Genomic DNA, 12291 nt, shown 5'->3' on the forward strand with positions numbered 1-12291 from the left:
ACTTATGTCGGTGAAGTCATGAAATCATGAAAACGTGACAACATGGAAAACATATAAGTTTTAGGGATTAGAACCTGTTCCTACTCGGTTACCTTCTCTTCGTCTTTGCTTTCATCGCTGAACTCCATGATGATACGCAGAATATCCCACCGACGACGCAACAATCCCTCCTCCGTGTAATCGCTACCTGCTCCCTTCCAGAAGCGGCGCCAGAAGTACAGACAGATGAAAACGCCGCAGTTAAAGCCGTCCTTTTGGATAGGACCGTGCACGACCGTGACACTAAAAGCCTTCGTAAGGCTTTTCTTAACGATCTCGTCCGCCAGTTGTGCAAGCAAGTTGTGGTTTGCACGTTTGTCCGTGCTATCGTAGCAGCACACAGTCTGTGTAGATCCATCCACTACGATATACGTCCAGTGGGTACCATTGATGTTTAGCGGTAAGAAAATTCGCCCTGAACTAGCTGCTGTGATCAACCTTAATGTCGTTGGTGGGATTCGCATTCCTTTCTTGGGGGCCTTGGGCACAGGCGTTTTCATGGGCGGCAGTAAAATAGTAGTGTTGTTTCCGTTCACGCCTTCTACCATCTTTCCGTACGCAGTGATCAAATTGTCGTTGTACCAGCAGCCATTTCGGGCACAATAGAGGTGAGCCCATTCAATATCCACACCTTCTCCGAAGCCTGGGAGATGCTCTTTTGGTCAAGCATCCAGCATTCGTTTAGCAACAGAAGCAGTTTCTTCGTAACAGATCTGCTCATCGGCAAATATTTTGGCATAACCAAATTGCTTTTGCTGGATTAATATAGTGACCAGATGGATGTATAGCTAAATGAAGAACATAAACAGCAGCCACAACATGAACTATTCCAAATGATCGAGAAATGAAATTTGTGTAAGTACGTCCAATTTAACGTAGTTCTATGCACATTAAATTGGTTTGCTTGCCACTCTTCCATTTTGGACAAGTTCGATGACTTGCTTCTGTGACTACGCTGGCGCGTCATCTTCCTGGTGTACGTCTACGGGATTAGCTTCAGATACTTTAGCTACATCTTTGGTCCTACAGTACGAACGCTGCTGCATTGGTACAGTCTCTTTCTTTCGACAGGAATTGTTGATTAGTAAAAAGAACGAGTAGGAAACAGCTCCTGGCCTTCAGGAGTGGCCTCGTGTGTTAAGCAGTACGTGGTAGAGAATCCAACAACGAGCATCAGGAGTTTTTGTGTGATACATTCCCCGATCTAGCTAACATTTCAACTAATACTATACATTGGGCTCTCAACTTGATATGAATCTGAGTAGGAAGCTCCTAACAAAGATTGCATGTGGGTGTTCCCCTCGAGAAGCCAACGCGTACAAGTCACAGCTGCAAGCCATTTACAGACAACGACGCATTAATTCGACAGACAAAAACAAAAACCGACACGGACAGTGGAACGAATTTGACTTCCATACTGGATTTAGTCGAGTAAAATATTTATTTTGAAATAATACAACCACTGACAATCTAAAAAAAATGAATGGTTCCAGACAAAGCCATCGGGCCCCACCCTTAAAATTCTGTCTCATTCTTCACAATGACGCGGAAGCGCGCAAAGCGTAGCTTTTCTTTAAAGCGTGTGGATTTGGCTCTGGCAGAACAAGTCGGGTTCGCACTGCCTCAGAGGACCTTAAAACCATGCACGCGGATGGGGGGGGGGGGCTATTTACGACTGGATCAAGCAAACCGACGCAGTCTATGCATTTAAAGACAACGTCATGCCAAAGATGATGAATGGCCTGGGCGCAAGGAAATATACCCCGGTGTCTCTGGCCTTGTGACGTATATGAAGGACGTGAGACAAGAAGAATAGGTCAGCTTGTTTCTACTAATTATTTACCAGCTCTTTACTGACACAATGTTTTTTTTTCTTCTTTCTGCCTTAAAAGTTCGCCTCAACCGCTCCTCCTGGCTACGATCCGTCAGCGAAGAATTTGCTTCGAACTGGCGCGGTATGGCCAGCCATACAAAAGTTAAGTCAACAGCAACGGTGGCACGCGCCGCTTCGCCATCCTGGTGTGGTCGTCCGTCCGACCCCGTCTATCCCACGTCACTGCAATCCTTGGTCGCGATCCATCACTGACGCCAAGAAAGACTTAAGGTGAATCTATTTCGAACTTCTATAGCTCTTTAGCATAGATCTCCCAAACTCGGCTGCCCATCCAGTCGTTTTCCTGAACCAGTAGATGTGTCCTTGGCCTTGTAGGTAACTCAGCAGCTCGCCCTTTTCAATGCTTCCCCAAACTTGCCTTTCACGATGAAGAGAATAAATAATTGTTACCTGTACAAAAATAAATTGATAAAATAAAAACGTACCATCGGTTCGAATTGTGAGCACAGTGATCAGCCGAGTGTTTCTCGGTGTACTTGATATTGGCTACTTGATATTAAGTGAACCTTTCTGCCCTCTTTCCGCTAAAATGTACTTCGGTGGGGTGTCGAAATAAACTGCGGTCTCGCCAACGTTGTAGATAGTAGACTCCATAAATCAGCTTTCGTGTTTTCCCAGAACTTCATCGCAAACTTAACCCATGTTTCTTCAAAATCTGCTGCGGGTTTCTTCGTGTGTTGTGCAACCTGAACTGTAAAGTCGTGGCTAAATAAACGCAGTATGTATTAGCACAATCTAATTTTTAATATTGCAAACACCAACATAATACCCCCCGCTTAGAGAAACTCTGCACCAAACGCATGATTGCATTGTCAGGGGAAACGATACACTTCTTGCCCGTCGCGTAGTTGTTAAACCAGCGCCCGTGGTTGTGTTTACATACTCTAGAATCGTTGCAGTGCTATAACACTGAATATGTCGGTACAATAGCAAGAAATATTATTAGAAAGAAAATAGCAGCGTATCTCTACGTCAACGCATATCCTTCATAAAGATCAGGGGCCCGTGCGAAAATGGGATCATCTCCCTTTAAGCGTCTTTCTCGTTTGAGCGGCTTTAAAACCGAAAATTGCCTCCCGCTGAGCTCCCCAGTCCTGCACGGTGCGTGGCGGGTAGCCCAGGACGGTTGCTGCAGGTTTAGCACCGATGTCAGATGCAAGCTGGAGGGCGTCGCGCTCCTCTAATGATGTACATGCGCTGCTTGGAGGACCTTGTCGCGATGGGCATGAAGCTTTAAAAAGAAAATGAGCGCGGGGGTCACAGCGCGCACGCAGCGCAATTGACTCCAAATCTTTTGACTACAAACCAGTCAAACCGTTGCAATATGACTCGATAATAAAATAAAAACTGCCACACTATTGGTCTACAACTAAATATGATGTATTGATTTAGGATAGTTTTCCATTGATGGGTTGTCTAGTGGCGGATTTGTTTTTAGTTACGGGGACTTTTCCGTTGTTTTCTGTAATTCTTTGACCACATCGGCACGCACAGTCAGCATGGCTGTCATGCAGCCTGCGTGCTTGTTTAATCCGATGATATGAGCATCCTTGCGTCCATTGCCTTCCCAGCTTCTCGTTGGTGGCATGTCAGATAGTACGGCTGTTTCATCGACGTTGAGCATGCCTCCATCTTGAAACGCAGCATATTTATAGCCGAGTGCCGACAATTTTGATTGTCACGTGTCGAAAGAAGGGAGGAGGTTATTAACCGGGAGGCTAAAGCCACCGTGTATCCACTGCCTGCAACCAGCACGGAAAATGTCAGCCCCTTGACGTGGGAGCAATGGGATCACTAAAAACATACGAGCACTGTGGTCAGTCAATTTCCGTAAAGGTGATATCACTGCTAGTGAAAAACGTCTTGTTTCAATTAAGCGAACTATTAGAGCATGGGCGCCGATTGATTCAGAGTGCGTCGTTTGCAGCTTGAAAAGCCATCCCTAGATACCCAGGTGTCGAAGTTAAACTGCAAAATAACTGCATTATTTTTTCCACTTAAACACCTTTCGTTGCAGCAAGTAATTAACTAAATATATCACGCTGAAGTTACTGGGCCAATGAAATTTGCTTGATCCTCCCATCTTTGTTCTGGGTCTGTGTGGGACAGCAACAAGTCGTCACATATTTTACCGTTGTTGTTTGTATTATCTGTTGAATTTTGGTAATTTTCTAAAATTACCAATACTATTTATCATCCGTGGAGTTTCCGGTGGCAAAACCAAGCAAAGGGAGTTTGAGGAGTATCCGAACAGCCACTTTACGCCATGCGAGAGAGCGCATGGGTGGGTACGTCTGTTTGGAAGTGCTGCGTAGAGAAGCTTCGTAAATTTGAAATAGACAAGCCCGCTGCCCGTCTTCTGGGGTCGCTTCGGAGCTTCATTTCGAGTGGACCCATTACACCAGCATCCAGCGGTTTACAAAATGCTGTGCGGTTAGATGGCAGCGGGGTCTACTGTTGCATTTGTCTCCTCTGCAACAATCCGTTGCCTTTCTTCCGACACAGGACACTCGAAGGTGTCGAGAAGAAAACGTGGGGGGAGGGGGGGGGGGGGTACAGCCAAGGAAAATAACTGCGCGCAGTAACATCTAGTATTGCTGTATGGAGCGCAATTTAAAAGAACACCGTAATTCGTAGTTTCAAAAATTCAATTCCTCGGTACCCTGATGTATCCGTTTAATAATAAACGCTTTTGTTACGACACATGGCTTTTGGATCTGTCTTTGTAATTTTCTGTGTAATTTTAACCAGTCGAACTAATGATTTTCTATGTCGGAGTTTTTGTGTCGCCCATGGGGTGGAAGCATTCTACTATCAACGATGCCATTCAGCGGTGTCGAATTTATGCGTCGTTGTCTGTACACCTACGCGGAGAAACTCTTACCGTGGACATTTACGCACAACACATTTCACCAGCATTCGTCACAAAAATCGTCCCACTTATAAATCATTGGCCACTACCACGATCGATCATCATTTCTAGACAACGTAATAACCCCATATCTTCAAGGATCTGAATATCACCTGTATTGCCTGTGGAGGCTCTCAACCTACCTTCACGTCGCTCTTGCTCGTTTGACGACAGGGCTAAAAAGGACACCCCGTCCAACCGTCGGTTTTGGCCTGCAGGCATCCTAAAATGGTCCTTCGTACTCGACTAAACAAAGCTAAGTGGCTTTTCTGCAGCACACAATTAACAAGAAACCTTGCCAAAATAAAGCTCTTAATCATTCACTGTAATGCACAAAATCGCACCCAGTTAAAGTTTTCAGCTCGACTAGATCTATACGCTAACTGCGTTAAATAATAGGACCTTGCGGTAAAACAAAACTACCGTTCATAGAATGCGATGAACCAATAGGATGAATACAATAAATATATTCCCCAATCAAGTCAATTCGTAAAGTAATTTAAAACATGATTTTGGACAAGTAATGTGAAAAGACGGGATATAAAATTTCGACATGTGAAAACATTGCGTTTCGCCTATCACGGCGTCACGTTTTGTGGACCACAGATATGATGTATTAGTACGCAATACTGTGCCTCAAAAACTAATTGTAAACTACGGGCAGGGTAAAGTTGGTGCGGGCCACAAACATTGTTTAGCCTAGTCAGATATTGCCAGAAAAGAACATTCAGCGCACCTGACAAACACAAAGTCATTGCGGTAAGAAGGTTTGTGGTATTCCGCTGAGATGTGGGACAACAACTGGATGTGTTAGTTCATTAGTGACGCTTTACCGCCGTATCGGGGTAGAGTACCAAAGCGATGATAAGCTGTAATCCATGTAGTATTCGCACTGCGATTATGATGTAGCTTGGACTCGCTAACGTTTAAACTGTTTATAATAATGTAACTTTGCGCAGGCTCGACTCACTAGCAAAGAAAGGCGTAAACGGACCCCGTGAATCTTAAAGCGGAGAAATCAGCGTAAGAACCCATACTATCAGCGCTGGAGCCGTAAACCGCGCTACAAATTCAGAGCAGATCCAGTTCGGAACAGCACTACCATGTATCACAAGATCGACATGCATATGCAGTCTATCGCAAGCATCGCGAATGCTATGGTTAGCGAACATACGTCTACTGGAACATCAGCGATCGGTACAGCACGAACTAGCAGCCATACAAGAGTCAGTGTCAGAGGATCAATAGTTGTTGATGATAGCGCCGTAGACCGACAGAAACTCGACAAGGTGCGGCGTGATTGTACTAGGTGGGAATACTTTAGCCTGTAACATGCGGTTTTTCTGCTAGGACGCAAATGGTTAGCTTGCGTACAATGTACCACCATGATCAACCACATCGATCGTCTTCATATTATAATTCAGAAAACATCCGTCTGAAGATTACAAATGGGATAGGGTGATGCGAATGAAGTTATAAAAGCAGAATTGATCCTAGCGTGAACGCGCTACACAGTTTATTTTTGAATACCAAGAGATGACAACTTTCGTGCTAATTTGGCCCGGTGTCAAAATATATTGGAGGAAAGAATGGCAATCAATTGGTTAAATCACGTGATTTTGACGCAAGTGCATAATGATCATCAAATCAATTGCTAGTGGGTAATATGGGTATTGCGTTTTGGGACACTGAAGTACAGACTCAACAGGGCTGTAATTAGCAATCCTTTCCGGCTTGATTTTGAGACAAGTTCAAAGGAGGAAGGCCGATGCAACTTGAGGCTGACAAGCGACGTGGACAACTGGTGTGGGTGAGTCATTCGTGTGAACCTATAGCTGGCTTATTTCAAATTGGCTATGGCAACTTATCAATCGTGGTGGTGCTTACGTTGCGAGCAGTATATCGTGGTAAAAAATGTTACTATGTCGTGCAGAAATGAGCTGTTTATGTGTCGATCCAACTCTGAGCTCTGCGTTCTTGCCCACATCACAATCCTGTCTAAGAACGCTCTAGAACGATAATGCGAAACAATTAACTCGGGTAGAAGTGATTTGCAACGTTGAGGCGATAGTTGCTCTTGCAAAACTCAGCGCTACGTTTAATTAGAGGCCTTTCAGACACTAAGACACATAAAAGCGGCATGATCATCTGCGGTCACGCAGCGAAAGTGAAGAGGATCGCGTAGCTGGAGTATCTCGTCTGTTCAGAAACTATGAAACGCTATTAGGGCGGAGAGTCGAATGGAAGGAGACCGAGCCCCTCGCAAGAAAGTTCAGTATTGGCAAATTAATGATTTAACGGGCTGTATCGCTAAGAACGGGGGGGGGGGGGCCCAAGCAGGTGAAAGTAACAAAATAACATATCGCGGTCCCTATTCGTTGAAACACTTACTCATACTGCCTCGACGGCCTTTATATCCGACCCGTGTCTAGGTTGCATACAGGGTCACACACATGACTGGCTTGTTGCAATATTTAAACCACATATTTTACCCGTTTTCCTCAGCACATTTCACTGTTGTAGCTAATTTTGCAACAAATAACACTGAAGAACAACTGGATGCCCACCACCTCAATTACACGTAAACTGAGGAGGAGGTCGGAATACAAAACGAGCAAACTGAAAGTAAATTACAGAGGATATGTCTTCTAATTTTCTAGGGGCAACCGATTTCTACCGGTAAGTATCATTCTTCAATTCTTGATGGAGGGCTATCCCTCGATCTGTGGTGGAAACCTACCTCCGCGATAAGCCCAGCGATCTTGTTTAATAACTGTAGTATTCACAAGCATGTTTTAGGTAGAACAAGTGCTTATTCTAATGTATTCTAAATCGTACTTTCCATTTAAAAATATGTTTGTGGATGCCGGACAGGCTTTTGCCGTGAATGAGTGTCCATTGCATATTGTTGCGCTTCATTCCAGAAAGGAATGTCGGGATCAGTAGACGTATAAGTCAAACCAAGTGCAGTATCCGCTAGATTAGCTCATCGAAATTCGGTAAGGAACTTGCCGACTAGTTGTAGTGAACTGTTCCTTAGAACGAGGTTGTACAGAACTTGTTCCCAGCGAATTTAAAATATAATATACTCCGAGAGTAACTGTACGCCGAGCATATTAGCAATGATTATCGTATGTCAATACTAAAGGTTGGCTTCACGGAAGGAGCACATGAGAGAGACTTTTCCGAGAGATCAAACCATGCATTTTCAAGCTGCTGACATTTTATCACGTCAATGTAATGTAAAAGATTTAAAAATGTGTCCTTGCACAGTCAAAGAGTTCGTAAAACGAAGCTCCCGGGCTTCATAATTCCAGTAATTTACAGCGCGTTCGTGGCTAAAGTGGCGGTCACAGGATTTCCCTCCGAGAAGGGAGAGGGAGGGGGAGGAAACTCTCAGCGAATTCGATGAAAACTACACTTTAACGTGGTTTTGCAGCTTTTCCGTTTCAATATTGCCTCAATTTTCTCTACTACAGTGAAATGCATCATCAAAGATTGGCAACGACCTGTGCCAGTGAAGCTGTAACTGATGAAAAGCTGTGACAATGTTATGAGGCCAGCGGTCGGCACAACGAAGCCGATCACTGCGCTCATACTAGGAAGGCGAGGGTAAAACTAGCCGTTTGACGGACTTTACAGTGGTGTTATTATCTATAGGCACATTTGAGTTTTTCGACCCTGGACGTAATTTGCATATCTAGAACGCTTAACCCTTTCGCGAACGGGTACTTTTGACCTGGCTATATTATAGTATAGAAGGTCAAGTCATTAGGCCATCAAAGGGAGCATTTTGCCCCCTTTCATAAACCACGGTACTACTGCAAATCTTCTGCAAATCCTTGTAGCTCAAGTAGAAAGGGCGAATCCGCCTCGTCCAACACAAAAAATAATGAAAGGGGGCATTTTGCCCCCATTCGTGGGTGACACGAGCGGTACTCAAGGATACGCCCTCCAAAGGGGGCAAAATACCCCCATTGACCACGAAAGGGTTAATTGAGACAAAGGATGATACTACAAGGACACACAAGTAGCAACGGCGCATTTACCAAAAAGAAATGTATTGTGGTGTCCAGGAGCAATTGCCATGTTAGGGGTTGATCTAAACTATTAGTGCTGTTATAGTCAGTTTATATAGGTAGCCCAGCCTCAACCTGATCGGCATAATCATGCGCCAGAGACTTCGTCGCTGCTCGCCGCAGTTGCTAGCCACACGCGGATTTCCTCGGAGCCCTCAACATGCCGAGAGGCAAACGACCGCCTGTCGAGGAAATAGTGGAGATAAAAATGCACTTCGAGAACGGGAAAAAGAAGCGGTGGATCGTGCGAAAGATTGGGCGCAGCCAGCATGCCGTACACAACGTGTTGAGCCCTTCAAAGCTCGCAAAACCATCAACAGGGCTTGGAAGACAGCTCAGAGACACGTGGGGTTGTTCGTCGAGCTACAATGAAAATTTACTCTTCTAAGCACATTGTGGAGGACCTTAACCATACTCTACACCCAAGTACAATTCAAAAACTACTTAAGTCATCTAAGATTGCCAAGAAAATCAAGAGAAAACCTGCCCCAGCGATAAAACCTCATCACAAGGTCGCCAGAGCTGCTTTTGCAGCAAAATTCCTCAATAAAACTCGCATTTGGCTCCGCGTGGTATTCAGTGATGCAAAATTCAACTTGGATGACTCTAATGGCTACCAATAGGGGGTTTCAGTTCTCTCATTTCTCTTCAAAAAATGGTGTTAGAAATTAGACAAATAATCGCATTCGTTTCTCATTTCTAGGCTCATATCTCAGAGGGAAATCTTCTCGCCTAGGACTCAACGAACCCGCTATTCGCACCCCGCGCTCCAGTTAAGTTCGCTTCCCCCTCAAGGTAAGGTTGTTGCTGGCTGGATGATGCTACGTTATACGCTACTGATACTTAAGCATGCTTCAAACAGCATCTTCCGACGAATTCGCTCACCGGACGGAGGTCAAACGCTCCTGGATCTGCCACATTGTGCATCGATTGGATCTGCAGGCCTTTGCAGACGCTCCTGCACCTTATCCAAGATAATGTTTGTATCTTCTTTAAGACTGTTAAACAAGGGTTGCTTTGGTCGAGTTGGCGGTAAGAGGTGTTTGCCTACGTGTTGCTAGTCTTGGCGGTGTACTCAGCGGCGCACTTAGCGTATTGTGTGTGTGTGTGTGTGTGTGTGTGTAGAGTATCAAGCTGTATGGCCATCGCTGCTGTGATTAACTATTCTGGAGAGGGCCGAAATACGTACAAGAAGGTTCTGACTGGTTTCACGCCGCTATACCTTCGACTAGCGACGTTTTACACACGACCAATACATTACAGACGTGACAGTTGCTACACAATACTGTAAATTGAAACGATGCCTGCGTCTGAACGGGTGCACTCTGATAAGTCTGAGGTGTCCATTGCTGCAGGTGCTGCTCATCAATTCTCCCTTATGTAAGCTATGGCCGCACGATGCACGTACTGGGCCATACGACCAAATCCTTCGACCAGTACCACGAGCGACGCTCTTTCCAACCGTTGCGTCACGTTTAATGATTTTGTAGTTGGTGGGAACTTCCAGCCACTCTACCATCGCTCGAAGCTGCACTTCTGTTGTATGAAAAAAAACTTCGTAGCCCTGGACGATTCTGTGTTCTTTGGAGCACATTGATTTCTCGGTGGTTTTGCTGCCCTAGAAGCTTCGGCGTTTGCACTCGCCATCTTGATTGCCGTAACTTTTTGCTTACTCTTGGGTGTAAAACGATCTGTGCATGAAAGAAAGTACTGAAATTGTGTTTAAATCTCGAAGTTGAAGAATGTTGTGTCGACGTCAACAGGAATCAGCTATGGAAGTAGGATCAAGGGATCTTGAAGAAATGAGACTATAAGAAATGAGCCTCGTGAGGCTCATTTCTATCCTCATTTCTTGCGCGATGGACCTTCAAGAAATGAGAACAGAAATGAGACGTAAAATGAGAGAACTGAAACCCCCTAATATTACTGGCTTGACGCCAGTACCGACCAAGAATTGTTCTCAAAGCGAGAAAGCGGTGGAGAAAGTGTTATGATGTGGGCTAGGATTAGCTTTCATGGTAAAACTGAGATTGCAAGGAAGACAAACTCTGCCTGCTAGGCCACTACTATGGACAACTACCTGGTTCCTTTTCTCGATAACCTCCGTGGAAACCTCGGTATTTGACAGCCGATTTTCCAGCAAGACATCGCTTCTATGCACTAATCAAAGCTTACTAAGGCCTATATTAATGGTACTCAGATAGATTTCAAATGGATCAAACGCATACTCGTGGCTGGAAATTTCTGAATTTAAGATAGCGACACCGTAGCTTTCTTTTTTTGTTTAGATGGCTAGCTAAGTCCTGTAGGTCACACAATCTCATCTCCCCCGTTTGGTGGTGAATACGGCAATACCGAAGACGACGAAGAAGAAGGTCTTGTGGGACCGCGATGGCGTAGACAGCTGGTCAAGCACGATGAAGGTCGTACTGGACTGGCTGACAACTGAAAGCAACTACGCTAGACCGAAAGGTAACGTTCGATCGTCTGGCTTGACCAAGAGAGCGTTGTGCGGGATAACCCTAGGCAAGCTCATACACGCCTGTATCAAGCACAGAAAGCCAGCAAATGTGCGCAACAAGATCCGGAAGCTGGAGGCAAAGCCTAATATGTCGCTTGATATTTCTGACATCAAGAATACTACGTTTTTTTCCATAAATATCAAATACTAGCTCTGAATTTCAAAAAACAATAAATTCATTAACATGATATTTTGTATTTCAACTCAGCAATGGAAGGGATACTAGATATTAGACGATATTTTATAATATTCTCTCGACTAGGTACGATTTATTGATGTGTGCTCGTTTTTAGCAAAAAGGAGAGCTGCTTGGTCTCAAGAAAGAAAGGTAACACGGCTTTATATGATGTACCGGTCGTCTAATTCAGCTTTCTGATGGAATTGAGGGCTCTCCTAGCGCTCTGTTGCGTTAAGACGTATGGGCTGGGGGGGAGTACAGCATCGCCCTCTCAGAAGCCCCACCTCTGTGGCCCAGGCAACCGCCTTGGTCTCGTCGGTGGTTGCCTCCAAGACCGCGCCGAAATTGAAGAGGTGGACCTGCGGTAGGTCATAGTTGTGCGCCATCGCTAACGCTTTTCCAAAAGAAGTAGATATGGTGGGTTCTACTAATGACTTGGGTTGGTATGTGGGCGATTGTCCTCCCGCTCCTCCAAGTTGGCAAATTTGGACGGAATTCACAATATGACATAGAGAGATTTAAAACGGACATTTCAATTGTCTGTACTAGGAATTTGTATGGAAGGTTAAAGTTGCGCGAACAAACCGGGCACAAAAAATGGGACTACTACGCCTATGCGCGCGAAAATGTTCTCTGTTGTGACACCGACGTGCATCAGATCCGATACTG

At 45.0% G+C, this 12291-nt stretch overlaps 3 protein-coding genes across 3 annotated transcripts; all 3 read right to left on the reverse strand.

Annotated features, from left to right (window-relative positions):
* Window positions 1-80: 80 nt before the first annotated feature.
* Window positions 81-760, reverse strand: PPTG_00866 (hypothetical protein; the record flags this gene model as incomplete). Its single annotated transcript, XM_008892439.1, has 2 exons — window positions 81-587; window positions 671-760. 2 exons carry the CDS (start codon window positions 758-760, stop codon window positions 81-83), a joined length of 597 nt encoding a protein of 198 aa, XP_008890687.1.
* Window positions 761-2149: 1389 nt separating this feature from the next.
* PPTG_20800 (hypothetical protein) lies at window positions 2150-2735 on the reverse strand (the record flags this gene model as incomplete). Its single annotated transcript, XM_008892999.1, has 4 exons — window positions 2150-2291; window positions 2359-2419; window positions 2469-2619; window positions 2703-2735. The coding sequence occupies 4 exons, from the start codon at window positions 2733-2735 to the stop codon at window positions 2150-2152; spliced, it is 387 nt and encodes a 128-aa protein (XP_008891247.1).
* Window positions 2736-3371: 636 nt separating this feature from the next.
* PPTG_20801 (hypothetical protein) lies at window positions 3372-3557 on the reverse strand (the record flags this gene model as incomplete). The annotated part of the gene is made up of 1 exon (XM_008893000.1): window positions 3372-3557. The coding sequence occupies one exon, from the start codon at window positions 3555-3557 to the stop codon at window positions 3372-3374; it is 186 nt and encodes a 61-aa protein (XP_008891248.1).
* Between the last annotated feature and the right edge of the window lie 8734 nt (window positions 3558-12291).

This window comes from Phytophthora parasitica (genome assembly GCF_000247585.1).
Source record: "Phytophthora parasitica INRA-310 unplaced genomic scaffold supercont2.1, whole genome shotgun sequence".
NCBI classification, from domain to species: Eukaryota; Oomycota; class Peronosporomycetes; order Peronosporales; family Peronosporaceae; genus Phytophthora; species Phytophthora nicotianae.